Consider the following 27,574-nt stretch of genomic DNA (forward strand, 5'->3'; position numbering starts at 1 on the left):
GAGGCGAAACCCGGTTCTTGGCGCGGACTAGGGGACCGGAAACCTGAATGTCTCTGCGGCCTTTACCTTGCCCCGCTCCTCCACTGCCCGCTGCCTAGTGATTGAGCACCAGCCTTGCGGGACCCGGCCGGCCACAGGTGGGTGGAGAGCGCGGGACCACGTCCTCCGACGCTGAGCTGCCGGGCTCGGCGTGCAGGCCCGCGCGGCGCTCTCGCTCCTAGTGTGCGCCCGCCCTTGGCTCCCTTCCTGCTCCCAGTGGAGAAGGTCTCCTACTGGTTTCGGAAAGAATCCCTTCCTGTCGATAGGACTCCGGGCCTTTCCCGTAACCTTGTAAGCAAACTGGGAAAGTATACAGAGCACTATCCACGGAAATCAGCATACCATTCAGGAAATACCCAGGTTATTGTCATCAGGGCGGGTGGAGTTAAATTAGGGAAACCCTCCGGAAGTTGTAGGTTAAGGGCTGGAATTTGCAGGGGAAGTGGACTAATGTGAACGGAAAGCAACGACTTATTGAAAATGATTGTAATTATGCAACCAGTCATAAATGTAGGTTATGTGTAATTCGATCAGGAAGTGAGTCAGCGCAGAAATTTGGATGACAGAGGTCGTGGGTTATGGGATTATCCTTTAAAAAAAAAAAGGAGAATTAAATGCATGTTCCCAGCGGTGCCTGTAAATGCAGCCTCAACACTCCTCAGAAATATCCCTTCCCATTGTAATCTATAGCACAGCTGACACTGGGCTGGAGTATCAAAGAGCCCACTTTAAGGTTTCAGGCGTAATCAAAGGAAAAATGCAGTCATTAAGAACTCAAATCAGCATTCTCAGTCCTCTGAGACACACTGGTTTCTAAATTTTAAGCATCAAGAAATTTGTCACAAATGGTAAGTGTTGGAATTTTTGAAAGGCTTACTTATACAACTGAGTGAATTCAGTTATTCCTATTGGAAGATCTCTCTTGCTTATTTTCTTTCCCCAGTTTTACTGACAAATAATTGATATACATCATTGTCTAAGTTTAAGGTATACAGCATGATGGTTGGACTTACATATATTGTGAAATGATAACCACAACAGGTTCAGCTAATACCTATCATGTAGATACAGTAAGAAGAAAGAAAAAACTTTTTCCTTCTTGTGATGAGAACTATTAGGATTTATTCTCTTAACTTTCCTATGTATCATACAGCAGTATGAACGATAGTCATCATTTTACTAATATTTTGTGAGTCCAGCTGGTGTGGCTCAGTGGTTGAGCGTTGACCTATGAACCAGGAGGACACAGTTCGATTCCCAATCATGGCATTTGCCAGGTTGTAGGTGATCCCCAGTGTGGGGCTTGCAGGAGGCAGCCAATCGATTCTCTCTCATTATTGATGTTTCTATCTCTCTCACCTTCTTCTGTTCTCTCTGAAACATACATATATATATATATATATATATATATATATATATATATATATATATATATGAGAGAGGAATGAGAGTATTATGAACACCTTCCAGACACTGGAAAATGTGGGAAAAGTTGAAAATACTTAACTCCAAGATGTAGTTTACAAGGTGTGGTGCCCTTGTTTCCAGGTGTGATCTCCCCTGAGGACCACAGGGAAGCTCTTCTCCTGGGTTTGCTTCTAGCTTTGACCCTTGGGAACGTTGCCTAACACATTCAAACTACAATCTATCTAGACCCAAGAGAGCAAGGCCCAGAAAGAGGTAAACTTAAATCCTAACTTTCCACATAGTTTCTTTTCCCTAGATGGCTGATATACAGACTCTTCCTGTATTTCAAGGGAGATCCCACCCCTTAATAAATAGTAGCACTGTAAGAGACATAGCTCTGTGACATACTATGTGTAAGAATAGGATTAGGGGACAATTGTTTCCTTTAGAAATGTTTGCAACATATGTAAATTTTCAATTATCCACTCCTATATGCAGAATAAAAGTAAGAAATGGCAAGTGACCTGAGCCAACCTTTCTCTAGTGTCATTCATTACTTTCTGCAAACTTTTATGGGAAAGAGACACCATGGAGACTGCCAAGATGGATAATACATTGCTTCTGCCTTCAGGCAATTTCTGGTCTGCTATTGGAGACCATTGACATGGGACTGTCAGAATTTGCAGGAATGAGAGAATTTATGCTAGATCTCCCCACTCTCAATGGGTGGCCTCCAATTCTGGTCACAGAATGGAGTGGGGCAGTGGTAGAGCAGGAGGGAAACCTCATGACCTCTCAGGGCTGTGCTTCTACTTTCTGGTGAATAACTGGCCTCTTCCCAACACTAAAACTGACTCTGGACCAGAGGCCCCCCTGTAATTCCAGGGTGTGTCTATGGCCTGAATACAGGAAAGCCAATGAAGTCTGGCTTGCAGTTCTCACCCACCTGGACCCCTAACAGCAGAGATAACTCATTTCACTTGGCATGAAATGCTCTCTCTCCATTTTTCTCCACAATTAGCCAGAACCCAAGATTTCCTGATAGGGATATGGAAAACAGAAGCTCCAATGGCTTCCCACAGAATACTATGAGTACTGGTAGAAGCATTAAAACTGGCCCTCTGCTCAACAGCTCACCAAAGAGAATCAGCAGCATTGTTGAGGAGGGGAGAGCAATTGTAACATCCTTGAGTTTTGCATTCTGAAAGTAAATAAACTGAAGGTCTTCTGTACCTACCCAATTGGATTAAGACCAAAATATTAAGAGTTCTGGCCTCCCTAGAATTGACAGCCCACATAAGATAGACAATATCTTATATTCATCTAAAAACTGAGTTTCCCATGACATTTAATTATCCTTATGTTTTCCCCCTTGAGAACTTCAGTAGTAGCTTGAAGAGAACAAAGGTGAAACTTGAGGAGGATGGCCAAGGGCTGTTAGGAGTGGGTGGCTAGAAATAGAGGGTGTTTAGGAGAGGGGCAGGGATTATAAGAAGAATACTGACATAGTGACTTTGAGATATTTAAAACCTCTTAAAACACAAATGCACAGAGCACAGACAAATCTGTCCTCAAAGTGCATGATGCATCTTCTGCATCACCCCTCTTCAGAAACAAAGATTCTCTCATCCAACTATACAGAAGGTAGAAAATAGACGGTATCCTCTCTCTCTCTCTCTCTCTCACACACACACACACACACACACACACACAACCAGAGAGTTTTTCTGAATGCTTATTTTTAAGTATTCAGTTCTTCAAGATTTACAGTGGGAAACAAAATCAGCAAACATGGAGCCAAATATTTACAAAGCATAAGATTTTGGAAATTGTCTAGTTCAATCAGCTGGTCTTACTAAGTGACAGCCAAGCCAGTTAAGTTTGCCCACAATCAGACAGTTAGTTGAGAGCAAGGATTAGAATCCACACTGTGTTCCCAGGTCAGAGTTTTTTTCTTACATTGTTATAAGTTCACAATATTCCAAGGCACAGCACATGAGGGATGCATGTAGAATGTATTGTTTTAAACCTCTTTGTTTTTTTATATTTAGGTCAAGATGGGGTTTATATTCTCAAAATCTATGAACGAAAACATGAAAAACCAACAGGAGTTCATGCTTATGAATGCTCGACTTCAGGTACTTTTAAAATAATTAAACTTTTATGTTGTTACTAGTGACCCGGTACATGAAATCGTGCACATTGAAAGGAAATTAATTAAAAGAAATATTTTAATATCGCTATTCACCTTTTCTCTATAATAGAAGTGTCAACCAAATTCATGATCAGCAATGAAAGATGGAAACACACGTGTGTGATTGGCACTAGCAAGAGCTTTATATGTAGAGAGATATATAGATAGATAGATAAACTTGTTTAATCAGACCTGCTTTCTGATTTAGCTAAACTTTTTCCAGCCTAGTGAAGCACCCCAACTTCTCTTTTAGGTAATTGTCAGCAACACAGCAGTAAATATCAACATGAAGGAGGTTAGTATTGTATATCACTCAGGGAGAACAAAGGGTGAAATATTTACCTGTAGCAGTGTTTGACTATATTCTGCACAGTAAGAAAACCTGAAGTCATTTTCAAGTTTCACCATTTCTTACTTCTTTTCAGTCTGGTCAAGCTTCTAAACTTTCTAAATCTCTGTTTTCTGGCTAATGAAAAGAAAATAGGATTCTACCAAGTCTCCTATCTACCTACTTCAGGACTTCTGTGAGGATCGACAGAGATGAGGCACGTGAAAACGCTTCACAGACATTTGGTTAAACTGTAAAATGTCTGCAACTGGCTATAAAGCAAATCGTGTTCCTATGCTGAAGAAACTCTAAGGAGGCTAGTCGCTAGGGATAGGAAGCTGGGCATTGCTACATGACATCATTACCCGGTGCCCACAGCCACCATTTCTGAGCTGGGCTGGGCTGTGGGCCACATTTTGCGCCATGGGGTCTTGGCAGCATCGGCTGCAATTTGGTGGGCTGTCACTCAGGGTGGTGGTGGGGCCTGTGTCTCACTTATGGGAAACCGAGTGTTGCTTTGTGGGTGCCAGGTCCACAGTGCCATTCATTGTTAAATGGCCTGTTGCGAGGGAGAGGAAGCCAGGTGTTGCTACATGATGTCATTATCCAGTGCCCACAGCCACTGTTTCTGGGCTAGGCTAGGCTGTGGGCCACATTTTGCACCATCGGGTCTTGGCAGCATCGGCTGCGATTTGGTGGGCTGTCGCTCTGGGGTGATGGTGGGACCTGTGTCCCATGGGGGGGAAGCCAAGTGTTGCTTTGTCAGCAGTGCCATTTCTCTGTAAATGGCCAGTGTGCATCAGTGTCTGGCCCCAGGTGGTCAGTGTGCATCATAGTGACTGGTCAAACAGAAACTTAGCATATTAGCCTTTTATATATATAGATGATGGTTAAAGTTTCTAACGTGTGCTCCAGCAGTATGTTCTTTTTGACCCCAAAAGGTAAAGTGCTCTTGGAGCTCCATCCTCAAAGCCAAGATGAAATGGATTGTTAATTATCTAGTGAATGGGCTTTTAAAAATCTCCAATCCAGATATTTCTGCTAAAATGTCCATACTGTAGCTCTGGCTGGTTTGGCTCAGTGGATAGAGCATCAGCCCACACACTGAAGCGTCCCGGGTTTGATTCTGGTCAAGGGCATGTATCTCAGTTGCAGGCATGCTGCAGGCTGGATCCAGGAGGCAGCCCATCAATGTGTCTCTCTCACTCTAAAAATCAATGAAAAAATATCCTCCAATGAGAATTAATGAAAATAAACAAAAAGTTTATATACCATAGTAAGAGATAACTGCTTACAATATAGAGTAGGGAGAATGATACCCCCTCAAAGATATTTGCATCCTGATCCCCTGTGACTGTTTTTCTTTACATGGCAAAGGGCTCTGCAATGTAATTAAGTTAAGAGCTTGAGATGGAAAAGATCCTGTATTATCTTGGATGATCTGGATGGGTGTTGGGGTCCAGCCCCAGCAGGTCCAGGGGTTCCCATAGGTGTGGACGGAGTCGGCGAAGAATGAATGACACAGAGGCTGCATTCAGTTGACCATCATAGTCGGGTTCTCTTGTCAGGGTCTCCAGCCAAGTTCTAGCCAGGATCTCCAGCCAGGTTCTGTCTAGGATCTCCAGCCAAGTTCTGTAGCCATGTTCTCTCGCTAGGTTCTCCAGCCAGGTTCTCCAGGTTCTCCAGCCAGTTTCGGTCGCCAGGTTCTGTCCAGGTTCTGTTGCCATGTTCTCTCGCTAGGTTTTCCAGCCAGGTTCTGCCGCCAGGTTCTATCCAGATTCTCCTGCCATGTTCTGTCTAGGTCAGCCGTGGGCAAACTACGGCCCAGGGGCTGGATCCGGCCCGTTTGAAATGAATAAAACTAAAAAAAAAAAAAAAAAAAGACCATACCCTTTTATGTAATGATGTTTACTTTGAATTTATATTAGTTCACAAACACTCCATCCATGCTTTGGTTCCGGCCCTCCGGTCCAGTTTAAGAACCCATTGTGGCCCTTGAGTCAAAAAGTTTGCCCACCCCTGGTCTAGGTTCTCCAGCCAAGTTCTGTAGCCAGGTTCTGTCCAGAATCTTTTGCCATGTTCTCTCGCTAGGTTCTGTGTCCTGTTGTCTTGTTACATCTGTATTTATACCAGTTGATTCCAATCCTATCAATCTCTATTCCAAAGGTTAGGGCGTTTCTTATCTCCATTCCAGGGAGTAAAGATTATGTAGCTTAAGCGTGATTGTTTGTAGTTAAAGTGATTAACTACCCACCTGGCACTTAGTTAAGGGGTTTTATTCCCTCCCTAACTTCAGGGGAAAATCCCTACCTGGGGAAACAACCTTTCTCGGAGAGGTGACCTTGGTTAAAACACATAGCACCAAGAAGGTTAGCAAACATATTAAGAACAGTATGCCATATACACCAGGTCCCTTGAAACATATGCAGCGACTGTGTCAAGCAGCAAGGATGGACCGGCTTCCGGCAGATGGGCACAATGTAATCACAAGGTTCTTATAAGGGAAAGAGGGAGGCAGGAGAGCCAGAGGAGGGGCAGGCGGGGGTAGGGGGAGAGATTTGAAAATGCCTTGCTGCTGGCTTTGGAGATGGAGTAAAGGACCATGAACCAAGAAACACAGACAACTTCTAGAAAATGGAAAAGGCAAGGATATGGATTCTCCCCTGGAGCCTCCAGAGGCAGTGCAGTTCCATTTTGGACTGCTGACCTTCAGAACTGTAAGAAAATAAATCTGTGTTGTTTTAAGCTACTAAGTTTGATAATTTGTGATATAACAATAGGACACCAATACAGAGTATGAAAACGACACTGGATTTATACATAGGCTGCATAGAAAAGATCAAAGCAGATTATCTAATTGCCTATATATAGGTTGTCAAAAAGTATTTTAAAATGTTGTATGTCAAAATCAAGTGTTAAAAATTTGACTGGAATCATCTTCCTAAAATATCAAATAAAGATCTCTAGGCCTCTGTGGTTCATTATGGCTCCAAGAATACAAAGTCCTACTCTAAGGCAGTATACAGAGTGGTTAAAAGTGAGGACTAAAGCAGGCTGTCTGTTTTTGAACCCTATCTCTACCCTGACTAACTTTAGGCCTGTGCCTCTGTCTCCTCATCTGTAAGCTGGAGGTAATAGTATCCCCTGCATAGGGTTATTCTGAAGAGTAAAGATGGTAGTGTATAAACAGTGTGTAGAACAAGACCTCAAATCTTTAAAACAATGTCTCTTACTTTATAAATATTAGTGGCTGCTGTTGCTGTTGTTATTAAAGAGTGACAAGAGTGTCTTATGCAGGATAATGTCTTTTGGGGGAATGGAACAATTGAAAGAATGGGCAGCTGAATTACTGTAACAGAGCAGAGTGACCTAGGGAAGACCAGACCTTAAGCATACAAACCAGCCATGAATGTCACATACTCAGAGTCCTTGTCCAAGACCTTTGGATTATATAGGGCGTTTACTCTTACATCAGTCCCCATGAAGTCAGGATCTGTGAAGGAGCTGGGATTTTAATGTATTTGCAAGCTAACAAATTAGCCTGTGATTATTTCATGGATGCTGACAGAATTCAGGAGATACCATGTCAGAGACCGAGAACTTAATTACTCATAACATAGCAAGCAGCATGAGCATGAGGTTGCTATCAATTTCCCATTCCCCTCAAGTCTCACAGAGGATACAAATATGGCTGTAGATGGGTGCTGGGCATTCAGTGGGTTTGTGGCACATTTGAAAAACACTGAGCTTAGGGAATCTACTGCTTTTATAATGAGCAGTGAGCTCCTGGAGTTGGGGAGGATTATCTTCTTTCTTTTTTTCCCCCCTAATATATTTTTATTGATTTCAGAGAGGAAGGGAGAGGGAAAGAGAGAGAGAGAACCATCAATGATGAGAGAGAATCACTGATCAGTTGCCTCCTGTACACCCTACACTGGGGATGGAAACACAACCCAGGCATGTGCCTGACTGGGAATCAAACCATGATCTCCTGGTTCATAGGCCAACACTCAACCACTAACCCACACTGGCCAGGCAAGGGTTACCTTATTTCTCAAGATTGTTCACTACAAACACAGCCCAGAGAAATGGCCTGAACAAAGAGCACTCTAGGCCTTGCATTCTTCGCCTACCCAGCAAGAATGTGCTGGGACATTCAGGGCTGATGACATATTAATCCTCCTGATAACCTGCTCCTCAGCCCAACTGACCAGAGCTTTGAGAACAAATTTGACTTCTGCCCACTGATTCCAGCAACCACCATAGAGGGCACTGAGGTCAGACTGGCAGGAGCACTATCGGTGACATCAGTTTTCAGCTTAGTTGAATCAGAGGTGAAACAGGCCCAGGCATTTAGAAGAATCTCTGTGGGGCCCTTATTGAGCCAGTAACTTTGCCTTAGGTGGCAGAATGGGATAAAGTTTTTCCCAAAGGGGTAGCTGCTACTTTATGCAAAATTGAGATAACAGGGCCAGGCCAGCCATGCCCTCAAATACATTTTAATTTGACCAGCAAATGAGCCCTTGCATTCTAGTTGTCCTGTCCTAGTTAACCCACCCAAAATGGAGATGTCAGGTCTAAGTGGCATAAGACTTCCACGGGTCAGGTGTTCATTTTTAACAAGAGCGCTGTAGTAGGCCAACAGCTGCCTCACGTTATTGAAAGGGGTATATTACAGGTTCAGTGTGACACCGCCCACCCACCCCTAAATTTCTATGTTAAAGACTTAACCCTCACTGCCTCAGCATGTGACCTTATTTGGAGATAGATGCTTCATAGAGGTAATCAACTTAAAATGAGGTCATCAGGGCGGGCCCTAATCCAATATGACTGGCATCCTTATAAAAAAGGGGAAATTTGGACCTAGAGATAGGCATACAGGGACAATGCCATGTGAATATGAAATTGGCCATTTACAAACCAAGGAGAGAGGCCTGAACATTACAGCCCTAGCAATGAACCAACCCTGCTGACACCTTAATTTTAGACTTTCAAACTCCAGACTGAGACAATATGTTTTTGTTGCTTAAGCCATGCAGTTTGTGGGTACTTTGTTGTGGCAGCTCTAGAAACTAATACAGGATGTATTTGGTGCCTGTGTCCAGCAGGTGACACTGCAGTACTGGGCCTCTCTGGAGATCAGCTGTGATTTTCTGTTTTTCTCTCTGGGATTCTATATTGTTTCTATTAGACCATGGGAAGGGGCCAGGGAATCCCTGAATGGAAGGGTGTCCTCTCATCACTATAAATATTTACTATATAAACAAGTAACACAATTTCATTACACATTCATATAACAGGGGAAACAACTGTAAGATCTTGAAGCAGCTCAGAGGTCACTTTTAATTTCCCTTCCTCGAGGCAAACTTCTTTCAAACCCTATCAGTTGAATTCCAGAGCTTTTTTCCCTCTGGGAACACAGACCAAAGAAATTAACATAGGTAATTCAGGGTTATTTTAGCAGTGTCAGGAGATATGCTATCCCCAGCAAGCTGGAGGAATTGAGGAGTGCAAAGCAGCTAGGAAGCTTTTTGCCCTTTGGCTCCTAATTCCAGCATGGGTGCAGCTTCCTCCCATGTGCACCCCTGGCCTCCAAGAGCACTGAGTTTCAGGGAATCATTCTTTTAGCCTCTGCTAGTGCCAATACTCTGACCTGTGTGTCATAAGAAACTGCCAAACCTGTAGAGAATTTTTATGAGTTTGTTTGAGCCAAACTGAGGAAAATTTCTGGGAAGCAAAACCTCAATGGATTGAGAAAATGCTCCAGAGAATGGCAGTTTTGCAGCTTCCTTTATACATTAAATTCAAAGGAGGAGATATAAGTACAATTACATGAAATCCATTGGTGGTAGATTAAGAGGAAGAAAGCAAAGCAGGGAAATCTGGAGGACTGGATAAAAAGCAAACTGCAAAGAGATGTGACTACTTTTTGTACATTGGTGGGTACAGGATAGTTAATAATTAGCATTTACAGCACATAGAGATGGTATGCTGGGAACGAGGTAGCACTGTAGTGTGTGCTCTGGCGCAGCGGGTCTGAAAATGATGATTACTCTGACATTTCAAAGATATGTTATCTTAGATGCAAAAAGACAGTAGTCAGGCTCCATTAAGGAAAAAACAGACCTTTGTCAGGAAGATACTGGTTTTGGATGTGACTACCACCATCACCCATTTTAGATGGTCATTTTTATGTTCAGACCATCCTATGTGATTATTTTCAGTTTCTGGGTTTGTAAGGCTTGCCATGCAGACCTCCCCTGAGTCTGTCAGGTCTAGAAGGGGGTCCCTTTTTCATCCACACCTGTATCCTCATCACTTTGGGCAAACCTGGTGCTTAGCTCACCCTACTTCTGCTTGGAAATAACTAGACTTGGGTACCTCTGTCCAACAGAGCCATAAGCATCTGAATCCTCTCTCCCCTCCCTGAAGTTCCCCAGAACACTCAGCCTCCTTCCCTGAAGCTGCTGATGTTGAGAGAGACAGGGAGAGAGCAGCTCAGTGCCAGTAAGCGAGCCTTTGCATGTACTCTGCTTCATGGGGCCTCCCACCACTAGGCTCAACAAACAAGTTTTGTTTTGTTTGCAGTCTACCCCAAGTTCTGTAACTTCAATGCTGACACCATTATTTCAGCATTGGGGACCCTTGACCCATCAGCCACAGTCACCCTGCATACTTTTGGGCTGAGGTATGGGGCTTGATGCCCCATTGTCATGATAACATCCTTCTCCCCCCAGAGGAAAATGTGCCACAACCAAAGTACCCTCTGGGTGACCTGTTCTGACCCTACCTTTTATTGCTCAGCCTCATTTAACACCTAGGACAGTGAGAGACCCTTACTCTACCCTCCCACCCTCTCCACCACCTACATAAGAGCATTTCCTGCTGAATCTCAGGGAGTGTTCTTGTATTGACTAGCCCATTTACTGAGGGCTCTTGTCCTTTCTCTTTCAGAATGCTATGCTTCTATCAGCATCTAAGCTTTGTCACCAAAACAGGCAGGCTCTGTGAGGGTCTGGGATTTACCCTACTGCCAGGTAAACAGGATAGTCTGTTACTGTTTCAGGGGGGCAGGCAGCAGGCTCTGTTACTCATAGGGCAGCAAGCAGCCTGAGTAGGCTCATGATGAGCATGAGATGTTTTCCATGTGCCCCAAGCTCCATGGAGAGCATGGAGGTGGGCCTAGTTGAACTAGACACTGAGGTGGATGCAGCAGGTTTGTGACTTAACTGAGGTACAGTGAGCTGTCAAATCTACCACTTTTATGGTGAGTGGTCAGCAAGGCTGCTTTTTTTGTGAGAGAGGTTACTTCATCCCTCAAGTCTGCTCACTGCAAACACAACCCTGATAAATGGCCCAGATAAAGAGCAGTCAGGCTATATCCTTGGCCTACCCAGTAAGAAAGTGCAGGAATGCTTGGGGCCCGAACTTATTGACTCTCTCAACATGTGTGTTGGTTAAGATGATTAGTTTTCCTCGTTTATCAGGATATACTTTATTTATCTTCTGATTTCAAGGAAGGAGACAAAGAGAATATAGATCAACATGGTTGAAGCATCTTTCCAACCCTAAAGCTACTAACTGGGGAAGCCTAGAGTGAAACACACTCATCTATAACCATTTTGGAAGATCAGGTTGGCCCTTGAGTGTTCCCCATTTAAATAAATTAAACTTCTAGTACCGTTCTTAGGGTTGAAGCTATTCTTATTTTCTTTTAAAAAGTATTATGAAATATTTGATACATACAAGAGAATATAGTTATAACTTTGGAGCATAATAAAATGAACACCAATAAACCCATCACTGAATTGAATAATTACGTCCTCATAATACCCCTGAGGCTATCTATGGGTTCCTTCTCACATGTTGAGTAAATGCAAACAGCTAAAGCTAGGCTGGAATTGACCTCATGTCCCAGAGCCCTGAGGACTTAGGACTCTGCCAACAGAAGAGATAGCTACTGGGGGTAGAAGACAACTCACCTTTGTAGTTCTTCAAAGGGGACTTTTTAAAAAAATATATATTTTATTGATTTTTTACAGAGAGGAAGGGAGAGGGATAGAGAGTTAGAAACATTGATGAGAGAGAAACATCGATCAGCTGCCTCCTGCACACTCCTTACTGGGGATGTGCCCACAACCAAGGTACATGCCCTTGACCGGAATCGAACCTGGTACCCTTCAGTCTGCAGGCTGATGCTCTATTCACTGAGCCAAACTGGTTAGGGCCAAAGGGGACATTTTTAAACTCCTGATTGAAAAACCATGCCTACTAATATCTTTTTTGTTGTTGCTTATTTTCTTTTTTTTAAATTTTCTTTATTGATTACATATGTATTACATATGTGTTCTTATCCCCCCTTTCCCCCTTCACCCCCACTCCCCACTCAAGCCCTCACCCCCCTGGTGTCTGTGTCCATGCCTCCTAATATCTTTAGCCTACTATAATCTTGAGCTCTTTTCTCAATAAATGTCACCTCAATAAATAGGGTAAATAGAAGAAATAAAGCAATAAAATACAGTGTTTGTTTCATAGAGTCTTGTGGTGACAAGAAGCCCAAAATGTGTAGAGTATGCAGTGAAGAGGAGGGAAAGCAGCCAACTCTGGATCTTTAGGTAGCTGGATAAGCAACTGGGAGTTGGTTCAAAAACTAAAAGTGTCACAGGACTTAATCGGGAAGTCCGTTGAATAAGAGAAGTAGAATTATCAACACAAGTTCACAGACAGTAGAGCTATAAGGAAGGCTATAGTGGCCTAACTCTTATGCTTACATTCACAATCATCTTCTCCATCCCCATTACCTGCCCGTAGCCTCCCCCTGTCCTTCACCTGTAATCCTTCTCCTGATGTTCATTTTTTTATTGTGGTAAAATGCATCTATAATAATAAAAGGGTAACATGTTAATTAGACCGGACATCATTCCGGAGTCCTTCTGGACAAAGCCGGGGCTGAAGGGAAGCCGGTCCCAGGTGCCTGCCGTCAGCAGGAGCAAATCCCGTGTCCTGGCTGCCAGAGGGAAGCCAGTGCTGGCAGCCAGGGGAAGGAAGGCCTACTCTTGCACAGATTTCATGCATCGGGCCTCTAGTATAATATAAAATTCACCATTTTAAAGTGCACCACTCAGTAACAGTACATTTACACTATTTTTAAAAAATATATTTTATTGATTTCAGAGAGAGAGAGAAACATCAATGATGAGAGAGAATCATTGATAGGCTGCCTCCTGTACATCCCACACTGGGGATTGAGTCTGCAACCTGGGCATGTGCCCTAACCAGAAATCGAACCGTGACCTCCTGGTTCATAGGCTGACACTCAACCACTGAGCCACTCTGGCCAGGCTACATTACACTGTTGTGCAATCATCATCACTTTTAACATTGCCATCACCCCAAGAGGAAACTACATACCTATTAAGCAGTCACTTCCCATCCTCCCTCTCCCCCCAGCCCCTGGCAACTCCTAACCTGCTTTCTGTCTCTATGGATTTGCCTATTCTGGACATTTCATATACATGGATTCATATAACATAAGGCCTTTTGTGTCTGGCTTCTTTCACATAGCATAATCTTTCCAAGGTTCATCTATATTATAGCATGTATCAGTATTTCATTCCTATTTATGGCTAAATAACATTACATTGTATGGACATACCACCTTTTCTTTATCCATTCATTGATTTATAGAAATAAAGGATTTTTTCACCTTTTGGCTATTGAGAATAGTGCTGCTATGGAAATTCTTATACATGTTTTGTTTTTGTTTTTAAACACTTGCTTTTCAGTTCTTTTGAGTACATACCTAGAAGTGGAATTGCATGAGATCATATAATAATTTATGATATAACTTACTGAGGAACCACCAAAATTTTTAAAATAGTGCCAGTGTGTGGTGTCTTTCTCTAGCAAAGTTAAAACAGATGAAAATAAGTTAATTGAACTGTATAATGAAGGATAGATTGGGTCTAAATCCAAAGAATATAATGAGTTGCTTGATTTTGGGTTTTTGTGTTTTTTTTGCTGTTGTTAATCCTCACCTGAGGATATTTTTCCCTTTGATTTTTAGACAGAGAGGAAAGGAGAGGAAGAGACACAGAGAGAAAAACATCAGTGTGAGAAAGATATCTACTGATTGTCTCCCACACACAGCGGGATCAAGCCTGCAACCAAAGCACATACCCTTGACCGGAATCAAACCCAGGACCCTTAAATCCTCAGGTCCATGCTCCAACCACATAGCCAAACCAGCTAGGGTTGAGTTGCTTGATTTTAAAAGAGGCTGTTAAAAATGTTCGCCAAGTCTCTTAAAGGTGGGGCAAGGTATTAGCATGTCTAGGATCACTTAGAGGAGTTAATAAAAATATTCTTCAGACTTAACTTTCTGGATATTCCCTTTGTTCAGGCATGGTGGGAAATGAAAGTAAAATAATTGATAAAGGTTGTTGGTACCAAAGGCACTTACTTCTACAAAGATAAACAAATGACAAAGAAAAGTCAAGCCACCAAGTCGATCCTTGGCTCCCTAGTCCTTCCATGCTGACAGAGGGTCCAGGACGCTTTCTACACTCAGTTCTCCAGGGGGACACACTGGTTTTAGGTTTTGTTCACAACTTAAATGAGACCGATAAATCCTGTTATAGACTGGCAGAAAGATCTTTTTCTTTTCTTCCCTCAACTGTAATTCTATTTTCATAACTCTGAGCTGGGTGAATTTTAATTCAGTTGTAGTTCTTCACTGCTTGAGCAAGAAGGGTCACTTATTTATTAACTCAGTAAAACAATGACAGGATATCTAGTATATAGAGAGTTGTGGCATGAAACTATTAATTAAAAATGATCCTATAGCTTTGACAATTATTTCTCTTTTACATTTTAAGAAATGTTTAGTTGAAATAATTTTAAATTTGCAGAAAAGTGGCAAAACTAGTACAGAAAATTTAAGTGTACCCTTGTCTAGCTGATTTAACAGTTTACAATGACCAAAACCAGAACATTAGCATCAGTATATAATATTGACTAAATTACTGATCCATTTGAATTTCACCAGTTGTTCTCACAATGTCCCTTTTATGTTCCAGGATCCAATCAAGATCTTATATTGCACTTCATTGTTGTGTCACATTAGTCTCCTCCAGCCTGTGATGTTCCTCATTCTTTCCCTGGCTTTCATGATAAGAATTTTTGATAAGCACTAGTCAGTTATTTAGAAGTTCTCTCACTTGTGGTTTTTCCCAGTATGTTCTCATGATTAGATTGAGGTTGTGGTTTTTAAGGATTGTTTGGCATACTATTCTTAAACCACAGAATGCTATTTTGTCTTTGTCATTGCATCATTTCAGAGGACACCTGATGTGATGTCGTATTTCTGGTTAATTTAATCTTGATCTCTTGGTTAAGGCGGTATCCAACAGGTCTCCACTGTAAAGTTACTTTTTTTTTTTTCTAACTGATAAATATCATTGGATATATACTTTGAGACTGTTGATATCTTGCTTTTCTTTAGTATTTTGCTGACTCATTTTAGCATCCATTGGTGGGATTTACATGCAACAATTATTTTTGGGGTGTTTTGCCTAATTGTGATTTTTTTTTATCACCTTCATTTCATCTATATTTGTTCATTGGAAAAGCTGCACCTTCTCCATATGATTATTTATTGTATTCATATATAAATATGGTCTCATGGACATTTTATGTTGTGGGTTATAATGTAGTACCATCATTATTTATTATATGGCTTAAATTGTTTTGGCTATTGGGAACTTCTTCCAGTTGGCTCCTATATCCTTTTGATAGATGCTTGTTTTCTAGGATAGTTCCTTTATTTACTGGAATCATAAGATATTCCACATCTATTGCCCCTGCAGCCAGCTGGGAATTAACCGTCTGGTTCCTTTTGTTAGAGAATGGTATTTAGAAATCAAGATAAGGGCTATAGGTGGGCTTATTGCTATAGCCATAGTTCCTTGGTCCTCTCATCAAGGACATGCACATATACCAACCCATGCATATGCATACACTCATACCTATTTCTGTAAGTATATAGACAGAGTGGGTAAAAAGCCGTTTTACAGTTGTTCATAGGGAAAATAATACAATAACTAATAAATAACTCAGGAATAAACTGTGGTTGGATTTATTCACAACTATAAATCTATTTTTGCCCCACCCTGAATAATAAACCATAAATTCATACTGATACCTCTGATTCCAATCCAGAATGACATTTTAATGGAGCTTTTACCCTTTTTTTTAGCATTTTTTTATTTTTTATTTTTTTAATTATTAAATCTTTATTGTTCAGATTATTACATTTGTTCCTCTTTTCCGCCCCCCATAACTCCCCTCCTCCCAGTTCCCGCCCCACCCTCCACCCTCACTCCCCACCCACTGTCCTCATCCATAGGTGCACGATTTTTGTCCAGTCTCTTCCCGCATCTCCCACACCCCTTTCCCCCCCAAGAATAGTCAGTCCATTCCCTTTCTATGTCCCTGATTCTATTATAATCAACAGTCCATTCTGTTCATCAGATTATTTATTCACTTGATTCTTAGATTCACTTGTTGATAGATGCATATTTGTTGTTCATAATTTGTATCTTTACCTTTTTCTTCTTCTTCCTCTTCTTAAAGGATACCTTTCAGCATTTCATATAATCCTGGTTTGGTGGTGATGAACTCCTTTAGCTTTTCCTTATCTGTGAAGCTCTTTGTCTGACCTTCAATTCTGAATGATAGCTTTGCTGGATAAAGTAATCTTGGTTGTAGGTTCTTTGGCATTCATCACTTTGAATATTTCTTGCCACTCCCTTCTGGCCTGCAAAGTTTCTGTTGAGAAATCAGCTGACAGTCGTATGGGTACTCCCTTGTAGGTAACTGAGTTTCTTTCTCTTGCTGCTTTTAAGATTCTCTCTTTGTCTTTTGCTCTTGGCATTTTAATTATGATGTGTCTTGGTGTGGTCCTCTTTGGATTCCTTTTGTTTGGGGTTCTCCGTGCTTCCTGGACTTGTAAGTCTATTTCTTTCACCAGGTAGGGGAAGTTTTCTGTCATTATTTCTTCAAATAGGTTTTCAATATCTTGCTCTCTCTCTTCTTCCGGCACCCCTATAATTTGGATGTTGGCGTGCTTGAAGCTGTCCCAGAGGCTCCTTACACTATCTTCGTATTTATGATTCTTCTTTCATTTTGCTTTTCCGGTTGGGTGTTTTTTGCTTCTTCGTATTTCAAATCTTTTGACTTGATTCTTGCAATCCTCTAGTCTGCTATTGGAACTCTGCATAATATCCTTTATTTCAGTCAGTGTATGCTTAATTTCTAGTTGGTCCTTTTTCATAACCTCGAGGGTCTCACTAGATTTCTTGAGGGTCTCACTACATTTATCGGTGGTCTCACCAGACTTTTTGAGGGTCTTACTAAATTTGTCAGCGGTTTCTAGAAAGTTCTTGAAAAACCTTAAAAGTGTGGTTTTGAACTCTATATTCAATAGTTTGCTTTCCTCCATTTCTGTCATTGGTGACCTGTTTATTTGTCTCTGTATTTTTTATGCTTCCCTGTGTTGGTAGAGTGGCTTTGTGTGCTAGGTGTCCTATAGGGCCCAGTGGCTCAGCCTCCCCAATTACCTGAGGTGGACACTCTTGGTGCACCCCTTTGTGGGCTTTGTGCAAGTCTTGTTGTAGTTAAGCCTTGATTGTTGTAGGTATCACTGGAAGGAATTGACCTTCAGGCCAATTGGCTGTGAGAATCAGCTGTGTCTATGGTGGGAGAAGTTCTCTGCTGAAGACACCCTTGTAGGGCAAGACTTGCTTCAGTGGGGCTTTGGTGCTCACTGAGACTGCACCCTGAGTGTGTCCTTTATGGATCTGAGGAGTTGTAATTGGATGGTCCCACTCTGACCACTGGGTACACTGGCTCTTGGATCTAAGGAGGTGCTAATTTAGCCTCTGCCTGAAGCTACCCAGCAGGAGCTACGAAGAGATCTGCAGAATACCCTTCCTTGTTTGGGGTTTGGAGGTGCCCAAATGAGGCCCAGCTGTGAAGCGATGCAAGCTGCTGTGGGGCCTTGGGCCTTCGCTTGGAAGTTCTGGGTCTGTCTGGCCCAGCTGCAGTTTGTTAGGTAATTTTCAGATTGCAAAGGGCCAGGGCATTCATATGCAAAAGCCTCTGCGCACAGCTTGGGTGGGGCGGGGTCTCAGGGGATCAAGAGCCCGGAGCAAGCAGATATGGCTGATCCTCAGTCCTGCCCTAAGAGGCCCCGTGTCTCAGTGTCCCGGTAATCCCTGCAAGCACCTTTGAGAGAAAGCCACCCTCGAGTTCCGAGTTCTGCCCACTGCCAGACAGTCCAGTTTCTCCCCGTATGAGTCTAGGTCCCCAGAGACTCACCCGGAACTGGAGTTCAGAGCAGTCGGGGGGCGGGGGGGGGGGAGCTTGTGACTCCCTCCCGATTCAAAAAGACAGCCGCGTCCTCAGTTGCAAGCCCTTGCTGCGTGCGCCTCCGTACCTCTACACTTCCGCACCTCCTCTGAGTCTCAGTGTGCTTTTCTCTTTCCTTCTAGTTGTAGAATTTCCACTCAGCCAGTATTCCTGTGGTTCTGGATGATGTCCGTTTTGTCTTTTAGTTGTATTTTTGAATTTGTTGTGGGAGGCAGCAATTTCCGGTGTTTACCTATGCCGCCATCTTGGTTTCTCCAAAATACTTTCCGAAAGTGATGATGGGTTGACATTTGAGCAATGTTTTAAAGCAGGAGTGGGTAACATCTGTCCTGCAGGCCATATAAGGGCCACAAATCATTTGGTCTGGCTCTGCCAAGGCAACTCCAGGTAGGACTTGAAATTCAATAAATCTGGGAGCTTTTTTCACAGTAACATAAATTTATATTAAATCAATTATACTAAGGATGTTATAAATATTCAAATGGCCCTTGGCAGAAAAAAGGTTCCCCACCCCTGTAGGAAGACAGATCAGTTCAACCCACCCTCTTGACCAAAACTTTGCTTTGGTGTAGATTGTACCTCTTTAGGGCAGTAACTTCTAATAACCATTTAGGGTGATATTAGCATTAAGATTAGAGAAGCTTGAAGGGAAAAAAGAAACATTTACAGAGGAAAATCAGTTTCCTCCCCACCTCATACCACTGCAAAGAAAATTCTGGTAGTGTAATTTTATTTTGAGAATAGAAAAAATAAGGATTATGAAGCTTAAAAGTAATTATTTATGAAAAGGAATATATATAACGCTAAACAGTCTTTCCTTCTCTCTTTGATAAATAGAAAGATGGAATGTTTTGTTATAAAGTTATAAAGTCTTTACACCTGAATAAAATTATTTCTTACCTAATGGTCCAGATGTTTTTGAACAATTATAGAAAGTGGACCCGAAAGACCTGGAATAATTGTATGGTCAGGAAACTATACCGCAGATAGTTCTTATTTTTCATAGTGATTTAAAATAAACATACTGTTATTCACCTATTATGACTGATGCTGAAAGGGTACTCTGTCCCACTTCTAGTTTTTAAAACACATTTGTTGAGGTATATTTTACATAGAATAAAATCCACCCACCGTAAGGGTAAAATTCCATGATTCTTAGTACATTTATAGAGTTGTGCAACCATCACCATAATCCAGTTTTAGAATATCTAAAGATTCCTTTGTGCTCATTTACGGTACAGTGGGGCCTTGACTTACGAGTGTCCCAACTAACGAGTTTTTCGAGATACAAGACGTCTCTCGGCCGATTTTTTGCGTTGAGTTGCGAGCTAAAATTCGGGTTATGAGCCAGCTTCAGATACCCCACCACTAGCTGGCGCAGCGAACGTCACAGTGAACACCACAACATCAGCCCAGCATCACGTGTCTCACTTGTTCAATGTTGATTTGACATACGAGTAATTTGAGTTATGAGCTCCATCATGGAACGAATTAAACTCGTAAGTCAAGGCCCCACTGTATATCTTTGATCTTGGCCCTATACCTAGGAAATCACTAATCTATTTTCTATCTTTGTACATTTGCCTTTTCTGGACATAAATGGAATCATAAAATATGTAGTCTTTTTTGTCTGGTTTATTTTACTTAGCATAATATTTTTGAGGTTCATCCATATTGTAGCATATTTTCAGCTCCCAGGGAATTTTAGAATCAGTTTGTCAAGCAAATTTAAAAATAAGAAAAAAAAATTCCTGTCAAGCAGGTGGAATGGCCTTTGCTCAACATGGCCTTTACTCCCCCTTACTAGTTTCTTCCTTAGGATTCCTCCATCTTTTAAAGCATTTTTTGAGGAATTATTTTATATTCAGAACATTTCTGAATGTAACAAAACCACGTGGAAGTACAAAAAGTACTTTTTGTTGAATAAAAACCTTTAGTGTTCAGGATTGCATGAAGATACAGAAATGTAGGACCAGAAAAGCATAACTCACTAAGAAGACAGAAGGGAAACTAAATAAAAAACATTCTCATATAGTCAGTTGTGTTTAGTTTTGTCTTTTTGTTTTACTTCTCTTTTGCAAGTAAGTACTTTAATTTTCTGGCTATTATAAATGGTATAAACAATATTACTCTCCATTTCATTTTAACTGTAATGACATCTCATTAGACCAAAGTCATATCACTGACAACCTCTTGTCTGGAACATGATGAGGAAGCAAGAAAAAAATACTTAAAGAAAAAGAACCAAATAATTATAACAAAGCCATGTTCTAAAATGTATGCAACATATTCATAGGAGTCCCCGGCTTCCCAGTCCTCATTAGGAACTAGGTACTTTTATTTTATACACAGTTCTAAAAAGGTTTGTTCTTTCACTGCCCCTAGACCATTGGTCGGCAAACTCATTATTAGTCAACAGAGCCAAATATCAACAGTACAACGATTGAAATTTCTTTTGAGAGCCAAATTTTTTAAACTTAAACTATATAGGTAGGTACATTGTTATTAACTTTATTAGGGTACTCCTAAGCTGGCCTTTGCTAAAAACGTCCTCAATCTGAGGGGTCAACCTCAGCGAACGTACCCCCACTTCTTCTAACACCACTTCTTCAAAATAGACTCACCCAGGCCGAAAACCGACTTCTGCACATGGGCCATGAAGTTTCAATCACACTGTACGTGCGTGCCTGGACGTGGTATTTTGTGGAAGAGCCACACTCAAGGGGCCAAAGAGCCGCATGTGGCTTGCGAGCCACGGTTTGCCGACCACTGCCCTAGAGACAATCAAAAGCAACAGATCATTGAGAGATCGCGAGGAAGAGACAGAGAAAGAAGGGAAACCAGGAGAGATTGGTCCTTAGAGAAGGATTTATTGCTAAGAGTGAGAAATAACAGCGTGACAGAGGAGGAGACAGAAAATGGACACAGAGGCCTGGGACCATCCGGGAGAGCTAACAATGACTCTCTCTCTCTATGAAAAGAAGTTTCCTTATGTTCAAACTACCTCGGCCAGGTGAAAATGACCAAATCTTAACTCCTAAAGAACCTGTTTACTTCCAGTGCAAGATTTGCCTATGATGAAATTAACCAGGAATGATGCATTTGATAATGATGAAAAAGAAGGAATGGTTCTGGGGCCTGAAGAAGAAATGATACCTGGAGATTAAGAAAAATCTACATGTGTGCTAATGGGATAAACAAATGTTTGTTTCTTGATTAGTGGGAGTCCCCAAACCCCAGATCCATCACATGCCTGGAACTTAAACCCTCAAGAGGGGCCAAGGAGCTAAGCCCTGTCTTTTTTTGTAATTATTATTAATATATTTTTATTGATTTCAGAGAGAAAGGGATAGGGAGAGAGAGAGACAGAAACATCAATGATGAGAGAGAATCATTGATCAGCTGCCTCCTGCATGCCCGCTACTGGGGATCGAGCCCACAACCTGGGCATGTGCCCTGACTAGGAATTGAACCATGACCTCCTGGTTCTTAGGTCAATGCTTAACCACTGAACCATGCCACCTAGACCAAGCCCTATCTTTATAACTAAAATCTCATTCTCCTCTCCCAGTTTCTTCAAACAGTAGAAAGAATATAAGGAAGGAAAACTGAGTCACATAGTCACATTATATTCCACCCTATGGTTTACATCATGAATTCTATGCTTGCTATCTTCTATGCTTTGCTAATAATACACTGTGCCAAGATTTTAGAATGAAAAATGACAACTTTTCACTCTCAAGAATATGACTCCAAATAATGGATTGGGGCTTTCAGATTGCTGCAACTCTTGTGTTTTCTAAAAATCTATTCAGAAATTGAGTCTCCTTCTGTGTTTTGAGCTGTATCTGCTTTTTAAAGCAGTGAAAGGCACTGACTAAACAGGTGGACTTGAAGCAACAAGAAAATTGTGGCAAATAAAAAATCTCTATTGATGTCTTGTCTTTAAATAATACCTCTCTACCATTATATCATGGTGTGATGTGAACCTGATACTCCAAATGAATTTTAATTTGGAGTTGGGATGGATTTGGAAGGCAAAATCATTTCAGTGCAAGTTGTAATAAAGGCCAGTAAGATGTATCTGCATTTAAAGACATGTAGATCTTTCCTCACATGTGATATAATATGCTGACCATATATGTTAGGCTTGGATAAAAGCTTCAAACCACCTGTGTTCAATACCTCAAGACATAGAAAAAGAATATCATATCTACTCTGTATATATTTCAGGATGATTTTACTGACAAAGAAAGAGCTGGGGATAGCTGTCCAGAGGGACATTAGTAAAAGGCTATTGAGAATTAAAAAAAAAAAAAAAAAAAAAGATGAATCAAAGCAATTGAAGAATGAAAATTCACTGGAAAAACAGATTATTTACTCTGCTCAGGTTCAAAAGGGGAGTAACCATACTTTCTCTTTTTCTTTCTTTCTTTCTTTTTTATCTTCAGCTGGAAAGACAGCTAATGATGCAGAACGAAATGAGAGAAAGACAAATGGCCATGCAAGTTGCTTGGTCTCGGGAATTCCTCAAATATTTTGGAACATTTTTTGGCATTGCAGCCATCTCTTTAACAGCTGGGTATGTTTGTTATTTACTTTAAAATTTTCTTAAATAATTTATTTATTTTGTCTTTGCCATTATCATATTATTATTCAGTTGGCCAAGACAGGACTTTGGTCCAAATACTGTGCATGTAAACAAAGTAATCCATTATAGCTTAATCCTCAGAGGTAATTCTGTAGAAACAGGGTAGCAATAGTTAATTCTGCCTTTAGTTTATTAGATTGCCTCTGTTCTTTTCTCCATTTTACAAGTTAGAGAACTAACTTGGCACCGAGACAGGAGGCTTCTACAAGTTTATCTCCACAAGCCTTAAATGGTAGATATCAACACTTCACTATATATAAAATGAGTAATCTGAGCCTCAACATCAAATACAAATGAGTAATTCATAGACCCTGCCTGCCCTGGAGAACTGTAGAATCTGGTGAGGGGTTATGGGTAAGGAAATCCTAGTTTCAAAGAAGATGCAAATGAATTAAGTAACTTTTGAAATAAAGGACATTCTTTCAAAAAGCACGTAATTTTTTTTTCATCAAGTATAAAGATATGTATTTACCGATCATTTCTTGATATTTATTTTTCTTTGTTCTTGAACCAGAGCAATAAAAAGGAAGAAGCCAGCCTTCCTCTTCCCTATCATTCCATTAGGCTTTGTCCTCACCTACCAGTATGACTTGGGCTATGGAACCCTTCTACAAAGAATGAAAGGTAAGCGTTTGATAAACCAGACTCTATTTCTGATTCATTATCTGGTTAAGGATCCCTTTCTTATGATTCCTTGACTTAGGAAGATTCTGACAAGACCCTCTCCCTGGTTTTTAAATATAATAATTATTAAAAATTAGATTATGTAAGCTTACAATGAAATAAATTACAAAAAATAAGCATTAAATTATATTAAAAACAATGGTAAAAAGTACTCAACTGATCAGCTAATTACTATACTGTAATCTACACATTTAGATTACATATGTCTATACTCTTAAATTATGAATATCTATTGTATCTGTATGGTAGAAATGCAGATACAATATACAAATACAGTAAAATACAGATACAACTCTGACTTTAGTGACATCGCATTGGTACCCTGAAGTTGATTGTGGTGGAAGTATTTACACCATGGAAATCTGAAAATGTTAAATCAAGACTTGACTTATTTTGTTGTTGTTTATTGTTTAGACCAAGAGTTGGTATACTATGGCCTGTGGGCTGGCCACCTGTTTTTGAAAATAAAGTTTTATTGGAACATTGACATGCCATTCATTTCTGAGTTGGCTTTGGCTGCTTTTCATTACCATGACAGAGATGCCTCATTGGAACAGAAACAAAAGGCCTCACAAGCCTAAAATATTTACTGTCTGGACCTTTAAGAAAGTTTACCAACCCATGGTCTAGAAGACTTAAGATAGTGATGAAGGCTATGTTAATAATGCAGATTATGGCCCTGACCAGTTTGGCTCAGTGGATGGAGCGTCAGCCTGCGGACTCAAGGGTCCCAGGTTCGATTCCAGTCAGGGGCATGTACCTTGGTTGCAGGCACGTGCCCAGTGGGGAGTGTGCAGGAGGCAGCTGATCGATATTTCTCTCTCGTCGATGTTTCTGGCTCCCTCTCCCTCTCCCTTCCTCCCTGTGGAAGATCAATAAAATATATTTAAAAAAATGCAGATTATGTTTAAAAGTGTGTTGTGTCCCTAGCCATTACATTGTGAATGGCTTAAAAAATGAGGAAATATTTTCCCAATATTTAAAAAACCGTTATCTGATTCAGCAAAGTTGTTCAAATCATTCTCAAATGAGTAAAGTTCCAACATATGTCATTGTTTCACTTGCCATACTCATCAATGTAAAAGAAAACACCAGCCATCATTCATAGTGGAATTATATTCATTCACCAACTGCTACTATAGATTAGCTGTGACTACAAGGGTTCAGCAAAAATCAATGAAAACATTCTGTAAGAACCAATTTGCTACATGGAATTTATGATACAATGTATTGTACGTTTTATTATTTATAACTTGTGTGCTACATATATTTTCTATAAGTAAATCTATAATAAACATATGTACTTAATAAACTTTACATTTTAAACCGCCCCCCTCTCCCCACCCAAGGAGAGAGCTGGTTGTTAAATATTCACCCGACTATGCTGCTCTCCTCTCACAGAACCTTGGCTCTCACTGCCCTAGCAAATAGCACTGCAGTCAGAAGACATTCCTGTCTTAGGAAGATAGTTTCCCATTAGTCTAGGGCAGTGGTCAGAAAACTGTGGCTCGCGAGCCACATGCAGCTCTTTGGCCCCTTGAGCGTGGCTCTTCCACAAAACACCATGTGCGGGCACGCACGTACAGTGCGATTGAAACTTCATGGCCCATGCGCAGAAGTCAGTATTTTGGGGAAGAGCCACACTCAAGGGGCCAAAGAGCCGCATGTGGCTTGCGAGCCGCAGTTTGCCGACCACTGGTCTAGGATATTCCTGCTTCCAAATTCATACCACTTCTCTGGGAACTACACTCATACGAGTATCCCCTTGTACCCACTTTTCGAGCCTTTAACCCATAGAACATTGGAAACAGATTTTTCCCAAGCCTTCATTTTGCCATCCTGCTCTCTCCTGGGCTATGGGCCCATCCTTGAAGCTTTGTGGGTACTGCTTTGATATGGTAAAGGAGGAGGTACAGGCTTGGGAGTAGGAAGTAGAACATCTCATTCCAAAGCCTGGGGAAATGGAGGATTATATGTTCTGAAAAAAAAAAATTTGAAAATGGAAATATATTTCCTCATAGATACTATGTAAAAGTGTTCTTTGTAGTCAGGTGTTATTGATATCACAGTTCAGCTATATTGTAGGCTAAAGAGTTCTTTGCTGTTGGCCTAGAAATTGATTTATAGCATTATTACTATGGGAAAATGTATTCTGAGTACAAAAACGCTGACCTACAAATTAATTTTTTTGGTACAATCCCATTTGAAGCTAGAAATTAACCAGCTCAGTTTCACATCACTCATCTGCTTAAGGATTCATTAGTCCGAGCCCAACTATGTCTCACTGTTTTATAATGGAAATTAGAAGTCACAGAGCAAGTTTACTTTCTGGAAACAATTTGACTGTATATTTTTAAAGTAATTTTATTACAGGTCCATCAGAGTCTACAAAATTCAGAATTTTATACTTTCAGGGCATGTTGTGGAAATTTCTTGTAAAAAGAAATACATCTTTAGAATATACCAGGAAACTTACCATATTAGAAACTTTAGGTTATCACATTTAGCATTGTTAACTAATGATGACCCCAAGATATAAAATCCCTGTTTGACTGAATTTATCATCAGTCATTCTGTAAACACATATTGAGATTTGCTACATGCCAGCAAGACATTCTCACATGGAAACATCTAGTCTGTCATCAGTGGCCGGCCTAATTATATACAAGTTATAATGATCTTTACTTACTATTTGAGACTGAGAAAAGAAGTGTTGGGAGATGGTTGAAGTACTCTTATAATTTGAAAATTTTAGTCTGTTAGGTTTGGAGTATAAATTGTGTGCTAAAGGACAAGAACTTAAAGGAAACATTTGCCTTCATTTCCAAAGTTTATAAAATGTCAATGTGTATTATGACACAATTTTTAAATTAATTTTTCTAATTAGTCTTCAACATTAAAAGTTGGCAAATGTTAATGGGTCCAACAAATTACTAGCTGTTATCTGAAAGAGGAACTGTTTATAGAAATGTGTAGATGTGTGTGTATGTAGGTATACAGACTAAAGAATATTTAATATTATTTGGGGTATTTACAAGTAGTTTCAGGTCAAAGATTAGCTTTCCTAAAAATTTAGAATTTTCAGTAAATTTTATTTTCTCACGTCACTTATGATATATTAAAAGGCAAAAGGAAGGGGACTACCTCAAACCCCTCCAAACACAACTAATCTTTAGCACCCTGACTTTTCTTCAAGGAAAAAAACAACATTACTTGGTATGCTTTCTCTTCTACATGTTAAAATGTTGTCTTCTGTCAAATAAAATGGCATCTGATTTATCTTTCTGTGAGTCTTCAGGATTCATCACTATATTTCCTTTGGGAGATCACTTCTCCTGAGGACAGCGGATGAAATATTTAACTGTAAGATTTGAGGAACACAGCAAGTAGGTCTTCTCACAAACTGCTGATACTCCTTTGTCACCTTGTATATGTCTGTACTTTATTTAAGGTGAAGCTGAGAACATATTGGAAAAAGAAAAAAATAAGTTACAGCTGCCAAAAGGAATGATTACTTTTGAAAGCCTTGAAAAAGCCAGAAGGGAACAAAGTAAATTCTTCATAGACAAATGATATCATGTTTACCCACTGAAACTCAAAACACAAAATTGTTGACTTGAATAATGGTTTTCATAATTGTTTAAGTGTTCAAGATTTTGATATATTGGATTTTATTTTAAAATATTAAAATGTAAGATCAGGTTTGTTAAACTATTTTGAAATAAAATTTATAACATTCAACAAAAGAAAGGAGGTACTCTAAGTCACTTTTAGATTTCCCATATATGTATATTATAAATATGTAAATATAAAGTTAATAAACTATATTGTTTTTAACTCC

General features: G+C 40.4%; 1 protein-coding gene across 1 annotated transcript; it reads left to right on the forward strand.

The window, feature by feature from the left end:
- PLGRKT (plasminogen receptor with a C-terminal lysine) lies at positions 1–27,574 on the forward strand. Its single transcript, XM_081103421.1, has 5 exons — positions 1–137; positions 3,498–3,584; positions 22,850–22,980; positions 23,564–23,673; positions 27,185–27,574. The coding sequence occupies exons 2-5, from the start codon at positions 3,504–3,506 to the stop codon at positions 27,304–27,306; spliced, it is 444 nt and encodes a 147-aa protein (XP_080959547.1). The 5' UTR covers positions 1–137; positions 3,498–3,503; the 3' UTR covers positions 27,307–27,574.

This window comes from Myotis nattereri (assembly GCF_964212035.1).
Source record: "Myotis nattereri genome assembly, chromosome: 12".
In the NCBI taxonomy this organism is placed as follows: Eukaryota; Metazoa; Chordata; class Mammalia; order Chiroptera; family Vespertilionidae; genus Myotis; species Myotis nattereri.

Excerpts from the sequence above, each read along its gene's own strand:
- PLGRKT (XM_081103421.1), top strand. The coding sequence starts at position 3,504 with ATGGGGTTTATATTCTCAAAATCTATGAACGAAAACATGAAAAACCAA. Across the intron at positions 3,585-22,849 it reads TTATGAATGCTCGACTTCAG|CTGGAAAGACAGCTAATGAT; the intron begins GTACTTTTAAAA and ends TTTTATCTTCAG. Across the intron at positions 22,981-23,563 it reads GCCATCTCTTTAACAGCTGG|AGCAATAAAAAGGAAGAAGC; the intron begins GTATGTTTGTTA and ends TTCTTGAACCAG.